This window comes from Etheostoma cragini, chromosome 2, assembly GCF_013103735.1.
Source record: "Etheostoma cragini isolate CJK2018 chromosome 2, CSU_Ecrag_1.0, whole genome shotgun sequence".
Taxonomy (NCBI): Eukaryota; Metazoa; Chordata; class Actinopteri; order Perciformes; family Percidae; genus Etheostoma; species Etheostoma cragini.
Window position 1 is genome coordinate 21,260,254 of NC_048408.1, and position 20,366 is coordinate 21,280,619.

Genomic DNA, 20,366 nt, shown 5'->3' on the forward strand with positions numbered 1-20,366 from the left:
AAGCCCAAGCTCTCTGCAAAGCTACAGAAGAAAACTATATTCACAGGCTTACAAGTAGCTCATGTCAACTGACCTTTAATTTATTAGTTTCAAATTGTGGGGATTGAATTTGTCTCATTAAAAAGATCACTGACCAGCTAGTCAACATGTGATTACGGTACAGGATTCAGGTTAGTTTATGATTGAAGGTCAATACCTAAAGAGACATTTACCGTCCCTGCCTATGAAGAAATAGAATTCCAGTGAAAGCAATGCATCAGTCAGACCTTGAAGCCATTAGCATGGTTTCCTTAAAATAAAAATTCACTAATGCTGAAACAATCATACGCTGATGACCGTGAATGTGAAATTACTCAGTTTGCTCTTACGAGGTGCTGTGACTAAGGTTTGCATGAGGTCACACATCTTTTAATAGATTAGGGGGGGGGGGGTCGATCCAACCTCAAGTCGTTTTCCCCAGAATTTTTTTATGGGCCATTTCATCAATTCAAAGATTGAAATTAAGAGTCAGTTTTTAAATGTGATTCACCCATGCAGATTTGTGTTACATGCAGGGTTTTAGGAAGTTTCAGAAATTCCTTCTGTGTGAGAAGGTTGACTGTAATGGGGGACACCATTTGAGATGTAGTGTAGGCCTTTTTAATTTCACTTCTAAAAGCTTTGATTGCAACCCAAAAATTAAAAGAGCTCCTTTGCAGAGAAGCAATGGCAAATTTCAGATAACTTTTCTATATCTGCATGCTTGCTATGAAAACGTGACAATCATGTCACATAAAGTAAATTTAGTTGGCCAGCCAATGGTAGGCCAGATTGGCAGAGGCTATGGCAGCAGGCTTTAGCCTTTGTTTTTTTACAGTTTGAATGTCTGTTTAGGTTCAGTGGCCACAACTATACATGTCATACCTTTTACGTTTTGTGGAAAAATTTGTTTTCTATTTCAACAGTCAGGAGTGCAACCCAACATAATGAGTCACCACTCTGGGTGAAATGTTTAGAGTCTTGGGAAGTTGCTTTTAGAGGTCTAAGATACAAGGTCCTTGTGAACCAGCTAGCTCCCTTAAGATACACTGGTTGGCCATGTCTAAACTATAAAGCTTTAGAGCTTTATTTTTACCAAAGCTTAATTGACATTCATAATCCTTAAACACAATATAATGCAAGTTTATTTATTCATCATGCAATCAAAAACAGTTTAAAATTCAAAAGTCTTTTGAACATCAGAGGTTTTAAACACAAATGAGTCATCTGTACTGTCGACCTTAACTCCCACGACGTCATCCTAGGACAAAAGTTATGAAAGTTAGCGTTCAAACAAAGACTACATTCAAACCCACAGATTCCCTTGCCTTTAGCTATGGAATAAGCGTAATGCAAAGTTTTCCATGCATTTTGAAATATGTACCCAAATGGTGTAGGATTAAGAAAAACATTGAGAATCTACATGTACTCCGATATGAGTGATGGGAAATTTTTCTTGTGGTTATCTACTTACATCACTGAAGTACTTCTCTATAAGGGTATGAGCAGCCTGGTACACAGTTTCATTGTCATGATTCTGCAGCATCTCAATGCGATCCAGTCCTCCCAGCTCTTCAACCAACAGGCTTAGTTTCTCAGTCTCACCAAGCTTCTCTGCTGCCTGAAAGGTCAAGCACAGTAATTATAATTGCTCATCTGTCAATTTCAAATACTAGGTCTGTATGTAGCAGGTTTTAACCCAATTCAGGTGCCAATAGTTGAGCTGCCATCCTCTCCCCTTACCATGAAGATGTTGTTGATGGCATCAAGTATGACCAGAATGACTTTACTGTCTTTGACCTGCAACAGGTTAATGATTGCCTCCAGGGCCCCACTCTGCACGAGATGGACCACCTGCTCCACAGTGCCCCCACTGGTGAAGTTAGTCACTGCCCACACTGCCTCCCTTTGAGTTTTGAAGTCACCCTGAGAAAAAGGTGATAAGTTCCAGTTTAAATCACTACTACAGTATGTTCAATGTACAGTTGCCCAGAGGATCATCTTGCGATTGACTCACATTTTTGAGCTGCTCTACCAGAGGGGGCAGCAGGCCACAGGTGATCAGCTGTTGGATTTGCCTACATGGTCCTGCAGCGATGTTGGACAATGCCCACGTTGCCTCCTTTTGCACACTGGCCTTTGAGTGCCTCATCAGTAGAGGTAGGACGTTCAGGACTCCTGCATCAACTGCTGCCTGGGTCTGCAGGTCTGAGCCACTCACTATGTTCCCAATTGATCGAAGAGCAGGGGTCTGGAGGGAGTAAGATTTACAATACTTTAGGCAAAGAAAGATTCTGGCTTTTGACCAACTTTAAGAAAAACCTACAAGGGGCCATGCTTTACTAGTTTAAGTTCCCACTAACGCCACAACCACATTAAGGCAGTGACAATCTGGTCTCAGTCATACAGGAATGAGTGATCTTAGACACTGCGTACATTTAAGTCCAGAATGTTTAAAGTTGAGTTAGTGCTTTTTAGAACACTTTACGTTAAATGATCCAAGAACCTACCATGACACTAAGCTCCTCGTGGCTCATGAGCTCTACCAGACGAGAGACGATGCCAGTTTTCACTACAACATCAATACGGTCATTGTCACCGTCTGAAAGGTAGGAAATTGCCCAGCATGCATCAGACAAGATGTCCTTATCGCTGAGATGGAGCAACTGGATCAGAGAGGGAAGCACCTGCAGGCATGACAGTTACATTACAACACATTAATCTTGGGTATTTCTGCACCTTTCTGGACCAGGAATTAATCTTTGTCACACAGGGTGCCAACATTTGTTAAGACGTTACATTCCGGAGCTGTGATTTCACTTACCTGCATGACAGCAGACAAGGGTGGAAACGGGTTCTTATTGCGACACAAGTTGGACAATGTCCATGTCAGGTTACGCAGGTAGCCAACCTGGAGTAATGAACAAGACACACCCACCACATTTAGACTTCTGCCCCGCAGCTGAAGTTTAAGGGGACCTGGACAGAATTTCGCCATTAAATCTGTTTACAGGTCTTGACAGTACCAAGTGGAAAAACATTCTAGACATAGTTGCAGCCAGATACATTTTATCTTGTCATTTACAAGTTGTAAACCATCTTATCTATGATGGAGGCCAATAGTGCAAGGATACATTAGGCGCATTATGAAGGGTGATATAAAATAGAGTCATCTAAGCTTTTGTATAAGCCTGTTTGAGAGGTCATGAGTAAATTTAGATAACCTGCTTCTCAAAAATGTATGCATGTTTGTTCAAAGGGCTCATATGCTTATTTTTCAGGTTCATACATTTAATTTAGATGTATGAGACTAAGTTTAATCTCCCCCCCCCCCCCCCAAAAAAAAGTGCAAAGTTTGAACTTTCCTTGTAAAGTTTTGACTTACTGGAGTGTCTGGGCAAATGCGGGCCAGTAAGGCTGGGATAACATTGCACTCAATCAGGACGTCTCGATAAGCTGCACCGTCACCTGTCAAGAATTTACGTTAATACAGCAAGCCACAGTGAAATACATGTAGATTCTTTGTCCCACCTGATTTACATTTCCAAACTAAGACCTTCTTTTAAAGTGCAAAGGAGACTGCCATTTTAACATTAGACAAGTGCTTGAATACATTCATTATTTAATTCCAGTCCAAGTTATTTGGACCATAAAGTACCCTCCCCTTTTGGGAATCTTTGTCTTCATTATGCATCCTAATGTGTCAGTTGTATCAATTCAAAGTCAAATCCATTCATTCAGCATTTTACCTGCAATGTTTCCAAGAGCCCAGACAGCCTGTTCACTGATGTGCAACATCGGCGAAGCCAGCAAGGCAATGAAAGCTGGCACCGCCCCATGTTCCACCACCTGAGACACAAATACTGTACACTGTTGCATTTTCAACCCAGAGAAAAAAATAAAGCACACCCCCACAACCTGGAAGCCTCACACCTAAGTCAACTAGTTTGATTTAACGTCAAGCTGTTTGACAAATTATACTTCATAAGCAAATCTTGAGGATCATGACCCGTTACAGTCAAACAGAAATCTTAGACGTCAGGCTAGCCACACTTACAGTAATAATATTCACACCTGTTGAGTATGCCAAGTTGTTCCAGAGGCAATGTTGGTAAGGGCCCAAGCTGCTTCAAACTGCAGAGTTGGCTCATCGTCCATGCTCAGAAAGGACACAAAGCGGGACAGCAGACCTGCATCTATGATCTCCTTCATAGGAGGGTTACGCTCCTGAGACAGCAGTTTCCTGAAGGAAGGTTGGATGAAATGTAGGCTACTTAACATCAAAGTCATTTTAGTTTTCCTAAAATGTCATCACTAACCCAATTTCAATGGGTGAAACGTGGAGCGATAAGTAGCCCAATTATTGTGTAGTGTTAGATAAAAAAAGTTGGGAAAATGGTTATTTCAATTTCCCCAGAAGCCCCAAGTGAAACCCTCAATTTGCTGCTTAAAGTAATTTAAAATGTAAAATCAAATATAATTGAATTCCTCACCTTTGACAGACAAAATCTGGCATGAAGGCTACGTTTGCGTCTCACATATTTGTCAGTTAGGCCACTAATCAATTTATCTTTATGACAATAAGTGGAACCAAAGCCATTGCATCGTCTGCAACAAATCATTGGCAATAAAGCCTCACCTGGCTGCCTGACAGCCTCGGGTTTGGGACTCCTTGCAGTCAGAGTTGACATCTTTAATGATTTCATCAAGGGGTAAAAAGGCCACCTAAATGACAGATACACCGTTAGAGGCTGCACTAGTTTGAACCATTAACTGTATGTAAAACTAGGTTTAAACGAACTTAAAAAAAAAAAAAAAAAAAAAAATCTGAACTGACCAGGTCGTTGGAGATGTAGTCGAGGGCCTCCTCGTCCGGGAGAGACGACAGCGTTATGTTTCTTCTCTTTAGGAAACTTTCATCCTTGTGAGCTTTGCGCAGCTCCACGCAAACAGAGATCCGTTTTTCTCGAAGTTTCTGCAAGAGGCCGAGACGCAGTGTCGATAAAAGTATTACTAGCATACGTACGACCTTGGAAATTAAACATCAACTTACTGCTGGATCCTTCCCCTTATTCTTGAATTTCGAGAGTCGCTCCTCGACAACGTTCTTGGTGGGCATGGCGGACTTCTCTGCGTGACTCAGACCGATGGAAACGTAAAGAAGCATTCCGCAGGGATGTTATAAGGGGGAGAGCCGCCGCAGGTGAATCTAATTAGCTGTGATCGAGCACGTGCAGATGTGAGCGTTTCAAACAAGTAACCAAACAGCTCTTCCTCCAGTGAGGAACTCGTGCGAACTCCTTTCTTTGCAGTAATTTATCTGTAAGAAGAAGAGTAATTTTGCATGAATTTTGTATTGGCCTGCTTGTTGTAGCATACTGTTCTATCTAGCCTACAGTAAAGGGCTACTGGAATCTAAATCTAGTTCTTCGTGGCCCTTGCTCAGATTCCGGTTTCCTAATGTGTCTTGTTAAAACTGGCTGAACATGTACAGTGACGAATTGCAAGTATGTTAACAAAGAATTTATTTTAAAAAAAAGTACCTAAAATGTGTGCACGTTTGATCAGTTTGTGTCATACAGGAGAGATCATACATTTTTTTCAGTAAATATGCATGCGTAGTAAATTCAGATTGTATTAAAATAATAATAATTATTATTTTTCCCATTGAAATTTTTAAATAATAAACAATGAATTTTAAATATTTTATAATAAAGTATGACAATGATGATGAACTAGATGTAATAATAAAAATAATAATAATAAAAGCCTATTCCTAATTGTATTATTTATAATAACATCCAAATAGCCTAAATAAAATAAAAAGACTAAAATAGTTAAATAAGTAATAAGCCTTAAAATTCCACAATGTAAATATTTTTGTGGTTATAACTGGTTAACCCGTCATGGCCTGTTTAAGACAATAGATGGCAACAAATCACAACTTTCGTCTGGACTAGCCTACGTGTGAGTGTGTTATATGTGAATGATGAAATCTGATGTATTGCTAAATTAATTAGAATCCATTGTATTGTAGCTAGCCTACATCAGTGATACATACAGACAAAAATTAATATGTCAAATAAGTCAAAAAGAAGAAAGATTTTATTAGAGAAGCATTGCAGAGAAAGGGTTTGGACTCTCGTCTTCCTCAGTAAGAACTAGAAAGGGCTGAACAATAGCACTTTAAATGGAGGTTTCCCCCTGACCAAGTTAAAATCACTTCCTTTTGTCAACACACACACACAGACACACACGCACGCGCACACGCACACGCACACACACACACACACACACACACACACACACACACACACAAGGTTTATGTGGTTGTGAGTGCTCAGACTCCAACATGGTTTCTTTCTGCATTCTCACCACCAACCTGTGTGAAGGTCAAAAAATCCTTGGTTGTTTCCTAATGCAGCACCTTAAACCTTTCTCACACACACACACACACAAACACACACATACACACTCCTTGAGCTCATGTTGACATTAAAGGGGAACTGTGCAGTTATTTTAGCCTAATTTACCTTACCTAGCTTTGGAGTCATTGGAATGGTTATAGGACTTTTTTGAGTTGAATAGTGGTCGTCTCGCTCCTCCGTAGCGCCTGTGAGCGGAAAAAGCACCACAAAGGATGGTGTGATATCAGGTCTCGCGATGTAATGAATTGCTTCCCGGCACTTCAGGAACCGGTAACAAGGTAACAAGGTAAGGATGTAGTTTTTCCAATTTTTTCTCACTATCATCTTGGCTGCCAAGAAGTTGCCAAATATCTATTCAGAAGCTGTAGGTGGAGCTCTACAATGAAAGCAGCAAAGAAATGGAATGGAAAACTGCATAGTGCCCCTTTGATGAGAATACGTACCGTTTTCCACCTTCAAAAGGGAGCTTTCAAGAGAACACAAATCTTGAATTCTGACTTGTAGTGTAAATGGAAAAATATCGGAAAAAAACTAAACACTGATGTATTGCTGTCAGCCTTCACAGACATACCGGTAGCTGGATACGTCTGTGCCAAAGCAACGTTAGCCTACCAACAAGGAGCGGAGCTTTTTAGCCTCTTTCATTTCCTTGTTTTGGTTTAAGGGCTGCACGTTTTCTGCGTGGTTGGAAAACCCTGATAAGCACTGGTACTTGCTTAACGTGTAGACAGACAGCAGAGAGAGAATGATGAAATTAGTCGAACATTTGGAAAGCCAAAAAGTCAGAAGACCAAAACAGAGTGCAGAATGAATGCTGCACTTGAATAAGTCAGGAAAGTCAGGCCAGAAACATAAAGATACAGCTGAAAGCAAATGTTTCTTTGTGCCATATGAAATGGTGATTATGTTAACAATGTATCTGTTGTTTTTTCTGCCCCCTGGTGGCCAAACATGCATTTATGCCGCTTTAAAAAGCCACATTTCTTCCACCTTCAGTTGTTTTTGTGATCAACCACTTTGGGGTTTTTGTAGATATCTACAAATGCCTGAGAACATGTGGGTTTGGTTCAAAAATAGACTAGTGTTTTGTTGAATTATACCTGCTCCAGTTCAGTGCCTTTCTCAAGGACACTTTGTGTGAATTTGTTTAAAGGAGATTGTTTGTTTGCAAGTCCGAGCTTTGCATCTTTAAAAGTGATAAGCATCACTCACCCTCATAGAGTGAAAATAAAATAATTTGAAAAAATAAAATAAAAAAGTTAATTTCCCTCAGCATCCCACCTTTTCCTAACTCTGCTCTGTTTTCTTATCCCTGCTTCACTTTTAGTGATTTCCCTGTCTGGCAAGGGAAAGCAGAGGGGACAAACAGAGATAGATGATTTGTTTTGTTCTCATGCTCTCTAGCTACTTTTATATTATCATTAGCATAGAGGTCAGAATGTCCTCCAAAGGATGGCTCCACTGGCACCACTCCTATTTCTCTAAAGATATTCACTCATTTAACAAAATACAAAAGTTTGAGACATAATGTGTGGCATGATGACCTGTTGATGTTGAGTTCCCTGCTGTGTGTGTGTGTGTGTGTGTGTGAGCCACTCTCTTTGCCTGTTAGATCATCATCCTGCTGGCCTTTTGACCTGGAAGCGCTTATGGTTCCTCAGAGAGTGTAGTGTGTTTCTGTCCTGCCCTGATGTCTCTGAATCCTTGTTAGTCTGAACAATGTGAGGTGAGGAGGAAATTCCACTTAACAGGTTCAAGGCTTCTCAAACACACACAGACCCACACACACCCACACACACACACACACACACACACACACACACACACACACACGCAAACACATTGATGTGCATAGAAACATTCACTAACATGCTCTCATATTCAAAGGAAAGCAATTAAAACACAAAATAAATAAAAGGCTGCTCTGATAATGTTTGTTTTTATCCTCTCTTGTATGTGAGTTGAGAGTTGAAGAAATGTGTAGTCTAATGGCAGTTAGAGGTGTTTAATAATTAGTAATAATAGATGAGAAATAATTGCATACTTCTTTCAGCAAGTACCACAACAATGTCAATATTTGAAATCAATGTTCAAAACATACAGAGACAAATCACCTTGTATGTCTTTATGAGTTGCAAATACTTATGAGATTTATTTATTTATTAGCCCTTCATCAGCTATAGTATATAATTATTGGCCAACATGCAAAAGCTACAGCAATGAACAACAGTTTCAAGTCAGAGCTCACAGACACAACTAAGTGATTGCTTTGTAACTCAGAAGTTGCTCCTATCAATGGTTTTTAACTCCAATAAGTGGTGCCAGATTGTCATTAAAGCTGTATTCTACCTTATTGGTAAATCCTTCAGTTCTTTCCTTCATTTCTCCATCCCTGTGCTGCCTTCCTCCAATCTCTTCATTTCATTGTCTCTTTTGACATATTTCCCTCCCATCCTCCCTGGTTCCCAGATCAACTTGAGGTGTCTATGGGAAATCAGTAGTATTGATTGTTCTGCAGTGCTATCTCAATACACACACACACACGCACGCAGGCACGCACAATTGCAAGCACGCACACACACAGCAGTACCTTGCCATGTATTTTTTCTGTGTGTGTGTGTGTGTGTGTGTGTGTGTGTGTGTTGCCATCACTATGGTAGAAAGAACTTGGACACAGTCAAACAAGCATGCACAAGAGATTGAAAGAAATGATGACAAACACTTTTCATGCAGAGTGGCAAAGACAAAGGTGTGCTTTGTCTGTCAAAGTCAGAAGTTCTCAAATATCAAAGCAGAGGAGAGAAAAAGAACCACAACAGGATATGGGTTGTGACAGAAAAAGAGAAACTGATATATTTTTGAGTGTGTTTTTGTGTGTGTGTGTGTGTGTGTGTGTGTATGTGTGTGTGTGTTTGTGCATAAAATATATCAAAGCTGGAGGGAATTCCCAATGAGAAAAGAAAGAATTTGACACTAACACAGTACATATTTGAAATTCTTAGACACACGTACAGTACTTGAATGGCTACTGATATTGCATTATTTCAAACATCTCTCTCACTCTTTTTCTCTGCCCGCCTCTTTCTCCTGCTTCTTCTCAGTCAGAGTGGTGTTGAGCTTCAGTCTTTTAATATTTCATGCTGCCACTCCAAGACCTGCCTGTCAATAACCGAGACAAGGCTCACCGTAGGTCCAATCCATCACACTCACAACTGACCAGGCTGCACAGTTGTCTGTGTATGTGTGTGTGTGTGTGTGTGGGGGTGTGTGTTGATAGATCATTTGTTTCTGCTGACAAAGCCCTAATCGTTGGTTTGTATAAACGGGCTAGGGGCTCGACAGCTGAGAGATCGAAATAAGCCATTTGTCATTTCCCTACATACAGTCATGCCTTCGCACACACACACACACACACACACACGCACACACACACACACACACACACACACACACACGCTGATCAGTCAAAAAAATTAAAAAGTTTACAGGACTTAGAAATAGGAAACAAAACTAAAATAAAAATAAAAGTTCACAAAATGACTTATGGAGGAAGAGATAATACAAATTGCAAATTGCCTTTTTAAAAATCTTTCTTTGTGAACATTTTGTTATGTAAAATGTAGAAAAGGTTTCCAATTCAATCGTTTTGAACCTCTCAAGCAATGCCCGCTCTACCAACCACCACATCTTCTATACAGTCTGCACAGTATCACTTGACTCTACAGAAGTGTGTCACATTAATACAAAGTTTTTGTCATTTGTTTAAATGTAAATATGGGGAGCCATGAATGTGGCTTTGTTTTTTGTTGTGTTTTTTAATGTATTTTTAACTCGGAAACTACGTTACCTGTGTACTGTAAAAAGTGCAGGTGTGCTCTGTCAGATGTCAGATGTCAGATGTCATTGTGAGATTTACAAAGATTCCCAACTGTCAAATCCTTGATTAATGTCAAATGACTCTGATTTATTAACAGATATTCACATTTGGCTTACTGTAAGAGGGCAGAACCTTTCCATAGATGATGTTTTTGGACTTATTGTTTTTTTTTGCTGAAATGTATTACTTCTTCTTCTTCTTCTTCTATTTAAATTCTCAAATTTATAATTTTCCAAGTGTTATTGCCACCAATTGACTTAAACACTGCAGAATGTACCAGCTAAATATTTGTATTTTTTTGACACTTGATACTTTTATTTATATTGGTTGAAGAATGACATAATTCATGATTTTACTGCATGCAGATATTGTATGCAGATGATTCTGCAAACCTTCACAACATCTTTAGGTCACCCTGGATAACTTCTAACATGCACAGTGTTCAGGCCACAACAAGGACATTCAGACAAAGTAAACAGGATGGAGACACAACATAAGACTGGTGCATTGTGGGTAACTCCTGTGATGGTCACAACTGTTTGTGAACGCTGTAAAAAGCAATGAAAAGGTTTTACTGTATTGTCCTTTAGCCAGCCCAGTCAAACTGGCATCAGCATGCAAATGTGAGGCCTGTTTTAATCCACCTACCTCAAAGCAAATGCACTATTTCAGCACATTAGTGACATGCAGTAAAAACTTTGACCAACAGACAGTTTGTGTAGAAGGCACACCAATGTTCCAGTGCAAACAAAATTAATGGGACCATTTAAAACCATTCATTTCTTTTTGTACCCACTCATCTTGTGCAGGAGTTTTCAAACTATCCTCAACATTTGCCTGTATTGGGCCATTCAACTACATGCTCTAATGTGTAATTGCACAATAAAAATAAATGCAGATCAATGATAAAAAAGTTCTCCATTTGCTTTGCACCTGAACTATGTATTATGCTGATTATTCTCAGTAACATGTTGCCTAGAAGAGACTGAGTGGCTTTATCTGTGGATCAGCCAATGCCCTGTAACAAGAAAGGGAATCAAAGCAGCGGAGAGATGGGGAGGGGCAGAGGGGGCGAGGAGATGCATAGAGAACTTCAAAGGTGAACACAGAGTTCACACAGATATGAGGCTCAGACAACAGGGCAGAGCCCACATAGCCTCTACAAAAAAAGAGAGGGGAGAACTGAGAACATACACATAACATACACTCAGTGGGGGGCAAAGCTGCCAATACTGTCAACAATGACATCCTTCATTCTTGGTGTGTGTCTGTGAGTGAAGAAGCCAGCTGGCAGGCAGACAAGAGGAGGAGGAGTTGAGGGCTTTAGGGGTCCAGTGGGGACTTTTGAGGGTTGGGTGAGTGTCATTGCGGGGGTGTGAGCCAGGTATCAGGTGTATCTGGGCTAAGAGGCCCCTCGCATGGGCATCCTATTCACCTGCTGCCCGGACCTGGACAAAGGCTGGGGCTCCGCTAGGCCACAGACAGGCCAGGTAACACTAGAAGTTCATAATAGCTCCAAGATGAAGGGAAGATGGTGAGAAGATTACAACATGGGAAAACGTTGGGTTAAAAAAAAAAATTGTAGAAACTGAAGCTCCACCATTAACCATCACGCCACCTTGTTCCCCATCCAGTCATTTTGAATGCAATGCTTCACAGAAACTACATCTATATTATTGGTCCATGAATGTCTGTATCCATACAAACAGTGTGGAAATTAAAACAGATCCGCTTGAAAATCAACAGCATTTACTGTAAAGACAGAACGTTTTGCAATGTCATCATTTCTTGGTTTATTCTGTCTCAATTGCAGCATGATCAGAAGATTTTCTATTTTCATTACCGAATGCGTAACCTGAGGGTTCTCCTGGCGTGTCCTGGTTACAGTACAAGCCAAAATGAACGTAAAATTGAGGTGTGGTTGTTCTTTGTACAGATTGGACAAATAAAATTGAAGTGGTAATTGATAAGCTAAAATGGGCAAATTGTATTGCCTTCGGACAAAATCAGTCTACAATAGCTTTTTCTAGTTTGACAATGTGTGGTAAATCTGTAAAAGGCTATACTATGCCTATAATACCTCTTTTATTAAGCATTCAGTGTTTTCGTTAAATGCAAAAAATCCATGAATGTATGTGTGCGTACGTGTGTGTGTGTGTGTGTGCTTATCAAGTAGATTGTGAATGTGCGATTATGAAAGTGATCCGTTTTAGCGCCAGTGTGTCCCCCCAGCAGTGACATTTGTGAAAGAAAAGGCGTGTTTATTTCTGCATTGTTCTGTACATTTTACTGCTGACACATACTGCAGAGGGCTGAATCCAAACAGTAATTACCATACCTGACTGACATACGGACAGACAGATGTGTGTGTGCAGTTCACGCACAAATTATTCTTATTGTTTGCTGTGCCTCATGAAGACTTTTTTAGTAGTGTAAAAGGGTTTATCGCACTGAGACAAATGTAAAAACACGGTGTAAAGTATGACATTCAATTTAAAAAACATTTTTGTCATCTTTTGACAACGTCTATTTTATTTGAATATGCAGCTCAGTGGACATGTTGCAGAATTTTAACCAGATCAGAACACAACAACACATAAGTCTAGTTTACAATGGCAGATTTCTAGCATTCAATAATAGGCTAAATAGGAAACTGAGATGAGAGTCATTTTGCAGTGTAGTTATTGTTTGCTCAAACTGTAATGTTACTTTGACGTCAGATTTTAGTCCAAATATTTCAAAAGTTGTAAATATTATAAGACTTGATGTAGAGAGCAACATTAAGGGTATATTCACTGTGTGTGTGTGTGTGTGTGTGTGTGTGTGTGTGTGTGTGTGTGTGTGTGAGAGGGAGAGAGAGAGAGAGAGAGAGAGAGAGAGAGAGAGAGAGAGAGAGAGATTCACGGTATACTATGGAAAAGGTAAAGACATCAAAGAGCAGTGGAAGAGTGAAACAGCTGGTCAGTGTGTGTGTGTGTGTGTGTGTATGTGTGTGTGTCTGTGTGTGTGTGTGTTTGTGCGCGTGTGTGTGGGTGGGTAAGTGGGTGTGTGTACACTGCATGTGTGTGTACATGAACACACCTTCAAAGAGCACCATAGATGTGCCAGCCCACCTAACTTCAAGCATCTGGGAACACGTACACACTCACGCACACACTCTTGCAATCTCACATACACATACATACTTTGAATCAAATGCACACTGTCACACAGTACACACAGCAACTGAAATCTACTCTCTCACATACACATGTACTGCAAACCCCACCTTTCACTGTGCATGTGCCTGCATGTGTGTGAGTGTGCGTGTTTCTTGTCAGCGATTAAAGCACACACAGATAAATCACCAGTTCCGTAAATGTTCTGGAGGTGGGGGGTGTACACGTCGTGACATGTCCACAGTCAACGCACCACAGCTGGGCAGGATCAGCCTGGATTCAGCGGGCCTGGAGAGGACTCCACACTGTAGCACGAGGGTGTAAACAGGGGCAGACTGATGAGGCCAATGCTGTGCATAGTTTCTGCATTGAAGTTGGAGCTGCACTTTTATTACATTTGCCAAGGAATTGTAATGGGAAACCTTTTGTCTAAACATCTTAACGATAAAGTCCCAGTTTTTGTCATTAAATCCAAGTCACATTTCAAGTCTCTCATTTCAAATGTTGTGTTAATTAGGCAAGTCAGAATGTAAGCCACAATGTTTTTTCAATGCATATACGTACATACAGTAATAAAGAAGTATTTAGTGTTCAATTTATGCGATTTCTCCAAAACACAAGTCTTTTATTCTCAAGTCTTACCAAGCAGTGCCTGTCAGCAGGTCAGAGGTTATGCCCTCATGAGTCTTGATTTTGAAGCATTGTGTCATGTTCAGCCTTGTTATATGACAAGTGACAGAATTGCTGAAAGGGAATCTTGATGAGTGAACACACTTTTTTTCACTTCCAAGGTTAGTCAATGAAGAGCAAACATATGATACACAGCTCCTCTGGAGAGAAAGAGCGCGAGTATGTGAGTGCATGTGAGTACACGTGCTGCGCTCATGTGTGTAATTGAGGTATATCTAAGAATGACCTGAGGTGATGAGGTTGTTTATCTCCTGGCAGGTCAAAGCTGCTTGGAAGTGGTACACACACACACACACACACACACACACACACACACACACACACACACACACACAGATTTAATAGAGCCACAGCCAGGAAAGGAAACTCCCTGGCTTAGAAAGGCAGTGATCACTCATATCCTGATCTTCTGATAACAACATGTGTGTGGCTGTGTGTGTCTGCGTGTGTGTGTGTGTGTGTGTGTGTGCGTACGTGCGTGCCTGTGTGAGTGTGCGCGCGCGTATGTGCGTGTGTGTGTTTGCATGGTTCTTACAGTGTTTAATGTCTCTATTGCCATAGTGTCTGCATTCATTCACGAGGACAGCTGTTATGGTATGAGACAAGCATTCCGTACCTGTGCACACAGAAACACACATGCACGCACACACACACAGATGCTTTCCAAATATTGTCTGTCACCTCCACATGTCGGAACGCCTCAGGTATGGATACTGTCATCACAGCACCTCACTACTTCTATCTATTACTTTGTACGTCTTTGTCTTTCTCAATATAAAGAGACATCATCAGTGAGGCAGAGGTGACACAACCACAAAATAAAACATGATCAGATACCTTCAATCTGTTTGCTTGTTTGTGCCCATGTTCGCACGGCAGTTGAGACTGATAAGAAAAAGCCCAATGACTAATAGTATAATCATTATTGTTCACATGCATTCAGTGATTTCTTTTGACATTAAAATTTCTTTGGAGTAAAATGTGGGCTGGAGTATTTGTTTGATAATGTTTAATGGTTAAGATGAATGTATTCTTTATTAATCCACCCTTTCAGGATTTTTTTTCACAAATAAGTTGTTATGTGGATGTGATCACAAAGAATCATCTTGTCTTGGTGATCAATTTAGTTTGTGGATGACCTAAACTAGCCAATAGCTACTCTCATTAGTAATTATAGGGTACAGCATTTGCTGGGTGAAACAGCACTGCTCCTAGTCCTTGAAGATGTCTATTTGAATTATGAATTTACTTGAGATGAGACAGTCCACCTCCATTATTAAATTCATTTTGGGATTATTTAGTTAAGATTGTTTTACTCAAGGTTTTCTACCGAGTCAATTGTTTGACTTCTATATTTTTTACATTACACTGTTGCATCAGCACAGAATGAACTGTAGTCTTTCAGACACTTTAATCCAGAAATATTCAAAACTCCTGAGCCCTGTCTGTGTCTGACCACTGTCTACACCTCTCCCAGCTGAGAACAAGGTAACACAAACACACACACACACACTCACAAATTCACAAAAGAAAAGGTGTAATAAAACTTCCCTGTCAGTCTTTCATGTGTGCAGCTTAAGAGCTGTCACACTCACAGGAGCAAACCACCATGCTTTGATAGGCCCTACACACTGAACAGAGATCTGCACACAGTATGTATGTACGTGTGTGTGTGCGTGTATGTTTGTGTGTGTGTGTGTGTGTGTGTGTTGTGTGTGTGTGCGTGTGTGTTTGTGTGTGTGTGTGCATGTGAGTGAGTGAGTCAATCACAAGTGGACAGCTCTAAGTACAAGTGTGAATGCACCAGGAAGCATTGAGATCTGCGCAGTCTACCACTGAGTTGGTTGGAACACCCAGTCAGGAGTGCTGGATTATGTTGGTGATCAAAATGTTAATGAGTACTGCTTTCTACAATATCTGCACATGTCAGCTGAGTGCTGGTTATGTTAAGGGTCATTTTCTGTGTGATGGCTCCTTTCAGAGGAACCTTCTTATAAAACCTCATGTAATTAATGTATCTGACTTAGTTTTATTTAGCCATCCATCTTTGTTTGCCTATGGGGGACATTCAACCAATCAAATCAAAAACAACTCTCACCAAGATGTTATGTTATTGCTCAGCCTTTCAACTTTATCCATCATATCTAACACAAAAACATCAACACATAGAGAGCGGGATTGAGAAGGTGAGCATTTTGAGGAGAAAATGGTTTAAAGGAGCAGAGGCTAAGTCACAGAGTGGAATGAATGAGCCAGTGGATTGAAACCTACTTAGGATTGATCCCAAATAGGAGATAATCAATTCAACTACAATTGAATTCACATCAAGCAGATGGGAAAGGCATTTCAACAGAGCAGCAAAGGCATTCTCCTCCTCCATTGACGGTGTGTTTGACACACATTTGTCATGCCGAGACCTTATGGAGAATTTCGACCGATTATTCAGTAAAAATCCATAGCTTTCTACTCCCTTGCTGTTTCTGGAAAATCTCTTCTGTCATTTTTTTTTCTTGTTGTTTCTCATCGGCAGGGCTTTGTCCTCTGTGCAGTGCAGAGTCACCTGGAGGATTGGGTATTTATGATGACTGTACAGTCTGTGTGGACTGAAAACACACACACACACACACATACACACACAGGCATCTCCCTCACGACAAACACAGAAACGCTGTTCAATTGATCCGCTAATCTAGTGGGGTGGGGAAGTGCAAGACTCTCATTTAGTTAAAATCATTACCCCTCCCACAAGATAGATAGAGATAAAGGGATTTAGAGAGAATGGAGAAAACAGGGAGGTTGAAAGAGAGAGTAGGGCAGATGAGGTGACAGGAAAACGTGAGAAAACGAGATAGAGGTAAATACGTGATGAAGATAGAGAATAGCATGAAAGGCAATGCTTGGTTTTTCAAGTTCTGCTGGACAGAGCATCACTTACTGTCTCTCCCTCTCTTAAAATTCTCCAGTCCTTACTGTCTCTGTCCCTTTCTGTCACGACACACACAAACACACACACTAACACACACTGCAGTGAGGAGGGTTTTGCAGAGGGAAGTCTTTGCAGCGGTCGATAGCACTTGGCAAGGGATCTATCGACAGAGTGGGAGAGTGTGAGAGATGAGTTCAATATACTTCAATTTAGCTCCACTTGCTTTAATTACTTCCACCCTCTGTGTGTGTGTGTGTGTGTGTGTGTGTGTGTGTGTGTGTGGGTGGGTGTGTGTGCCCCCAGAGGCTGAATGGTGTTAGACTCCCCATGGTGCATAATAAAAATACAGCTTTGGTTATTATTGAATTCAGGGTCGGCTGAGTATTTTGGAGGGTCCTGGGGGGTCTTCTGACCCCTCAAGGTGTACATTTTGTTGTATCATATTATTTTAATCATTATGTCTGTTTCATGCTGTTTGTGGTGCATAATCTGTTTTGCAGCTGCTATAGCCTCCAGGGATCAAGAACATGTAACTCAGTAGCCTTCATGCATTTCAATGATGAGCCCAGACGGACATTAACACTGAAAAACCCAGAGAGTGTTTCTTCCCATCTAACTCTCTGTTAGAAATGTAACACGTATTGTTTATTCTGTACTTTTTCTATATTGGTCCATTCACAAAACACCTATTGCATGTCTTTCCCTCCAGGGAGAGGGATCCTTCTTCTGTTTCTTTTCATTCCATTTTTTTCCTATACAGGTTTCTTTTTTTCTTTTTTTTAAGTTTTTCTTCTTCAAATCTAGAGTCTAAGGACAGAGGTTGTTGCATGCTGTACAGATTACTAAGTGTTTTGAAGAAATTTAAGATTTTGAGCTTTATAAATAAAATTGACGTGACTTGTGTACTTTCCAAATGTCCAACTCTTAATTTTGACCATATAGACGTGAATGAACACATCAGTACAATCCGTGTTTTTGCTAATCCTCTTTGCCTGCAACTTACTATGTCCCCAAAGTTTACAAAGGCAAAAGGCATTGCCTTTTCATGACTCTGATTTGTTATGATCTGGATTTCTTTCATCATTTTAAAGGTAAATTATTATTTAATCCTAACTCAGTGTAGAGGATTCATTTCATCCTGAAACAAATCAATCAAGGCCTTGTGTGACCTACTGTAAATACAGTATGTCTAACACATTGTAAGTACAGTATAATGTGTATTGCACATGTATGCGTTCCTTCTTCTATATTGTATCTCTCACTGTATCATTCAAACTTCCCTTCTGTCTTTATCTTGGCAGATTTTACCACTCCCTCTGTCACCCTCTCCCTCACTGTACCCTTCCTCGTCTGGCATGTTAATGGATGTTTCTGCTCCTATTAAAAATTTAAGAGTGAATTTGTATGTGAGTCTATAGCATTGAGCGAACATGTCTGCCATAAGCCACATGAATGATTTTACACCACAAGGGTAGAGAACCACAGGGGAATAAGTGTCTGCTGCGGTCTGATCTCTAAACCCTTCTCTCCCTCCTCAGTTCAGTTCCCAATACCTCTCTCTCTGCACTGCCACTCAAACTGCAAACATTTCAAATCCGGTGACATAACATGAAGATAAACATAAACATAAATGAAAAGAGAAAAGAAAGAGAAGAGACAATCTAAAACAGCTTGGTGCAGATATGTTAGCAGTAGAGAGCAAATTATCTGGTTTAAATTCTTACACTTTTTTTAAGTTTTACTATTGATATTAGCATGCTACCACACTAATCTAACACATTGAATATGGATAACTTTATTCATGTTAACATGTAGCTCAATACTGCAGTGCCTTACAAAGCTGCAAACATGGCTGTAAAGTGTGAGTGTTATTTTAAAATAAATATTTAAAACACATTCTCTCAAATTGAAATACTTACAAAACCCACAAGGAACCCAAAGGATGTGCGGCTGACTGTTTCTTTCTTACTTGACTCCTTTCTTTCCTCAATCATTTGACATTCAGAAATTAGAGCCCGGAGATTCCATACATTAGCTACAACAAAAAAGAGGAAATTAACTTAAAGTTGTTTACCGCCCCATAGAGGATTTCCAGCTCCGCCAGCTTAAGTGGTTATAAGCTTGAGTTCATCATGACAATGAACCTTTCCTGAACAGGTTAAAAAAAAAAATCTTAGATCACACCTGCAGGTTCAACTGAGTTTGTTGTTCAATTTACTTGCAAACATGCATTACAGGAGCATAATTCAGTCAGCTGAATTAATTAAAGTTATAGTCAGGTAGAAACAGTTTGCAGTTACAGACAAACACTGGCCTGTTGATATGTTTACATGACTTAAAAGGGAATTATTTTGTATGTGCTGGCACTGTTTTGTGACCTTAGGGCAGATGGAAATCTTCATGGCAACACCCGATGTAAACTAACAAAAATGCATCACGATTTTTATGATCATCCAATAAACAAACTTAGTGTTATTTACAAATGAAATCTGAGAGGGTCTAAAAGAACTAGCTTTCGTTCTCTGGCTAATTTTATTCTATGTTGTTTGTAATTTGTGGTTTGTGGGTATGAGCTGAAGATAGTGGTTACATGGGTATTTGACACGGAATCTGCACAGTGCCTTCTGCTCAACAACATGTTCTACAGCAGCTTCTGAACTGTCGAAGATAACAGGGTTGAAAATATGTGCACCGGTGTGAATCTTTCATCTACAATATGTCAGGTAACACTCTTTCATTGAAACACACCGACAGAAAACAGCAGGAGGGTGTGGAAGTGCACTTTAGGTACACTTAGTTTACTTTAGGCTGTGATGTGGTTTAACTGTGTATTGTTGTGTTTTCTGAGATGATATAACACTTATTTTGGCCAACTTCTTTACACTGTTTAGGCTGTATTATTTTAAATGTATTTATTTTCTGGTGAAAGTAATAGTTTGGAACATTTGCATTTAGTAAAGTGAATACAGTACATCTTTTGAGCTTTTTTATAGAAAATGCATGCATCAACTGATTTTATGGCCACTCGGGGGCAGTGGAAGGGTATGCAACCACTACATTAACTCATCACCTTAAAAAAATAATCTTGATGATTTTTATTCAAATAGATGTCTCTTAAGTCACTATCTATCAACGAATAAGGTAACACAATGGTGATTGAGCCTGAGGCTCACTAGTCTCACAATGCAAGACCTTCCTCCACAGCGCTGCGAAGACAGGTCTGGCGGGTCCACACAGCATTGTCCTGTTTATTTTGATCTCTGCTAGCA

General features: G+C 40.1%; 1 protein-coding gene across 1 annotated transcript; it reads right to left on the reverse strand.

Moving 5' to 3' along the window:
- Positions 1-1,161: 1,161 nt before the first annotated feature.
- Positions 1,162-5,184, reverse strand: kpna7 (karyopherin alpha 7 (importin alpha 8)). The gene is made up of 12 exons (XM_034857300.1): positions 5,072-5,184; positions 4,856-4,993; positions 4,658-4,743; positions 4,093-4,261; positions 3,768-3,867; positions 3,404-3,486; positions 2,843-2,929; positions 2,529-2,705; positions 2,036-2,269; positions 1,762-1,944; positions 1,493-1,639; positions 1,162-1,279 (listed from the first exon to the last, which is right to left on the reverse strand). Exons 1-12 carry the CDS (start codon positions 5,135-5,137, stop codon positions 1,193-1,195), a joined length of 1,557 nt encoding a protein of 518 aa, XP_034713191.1. The 5' UTR covers positions 5,138-5,184; the 3' UTR covers positions 1,162-1,192.
- Positions 5,185-20,366: the final 15,182 nt, after the last annotated feature.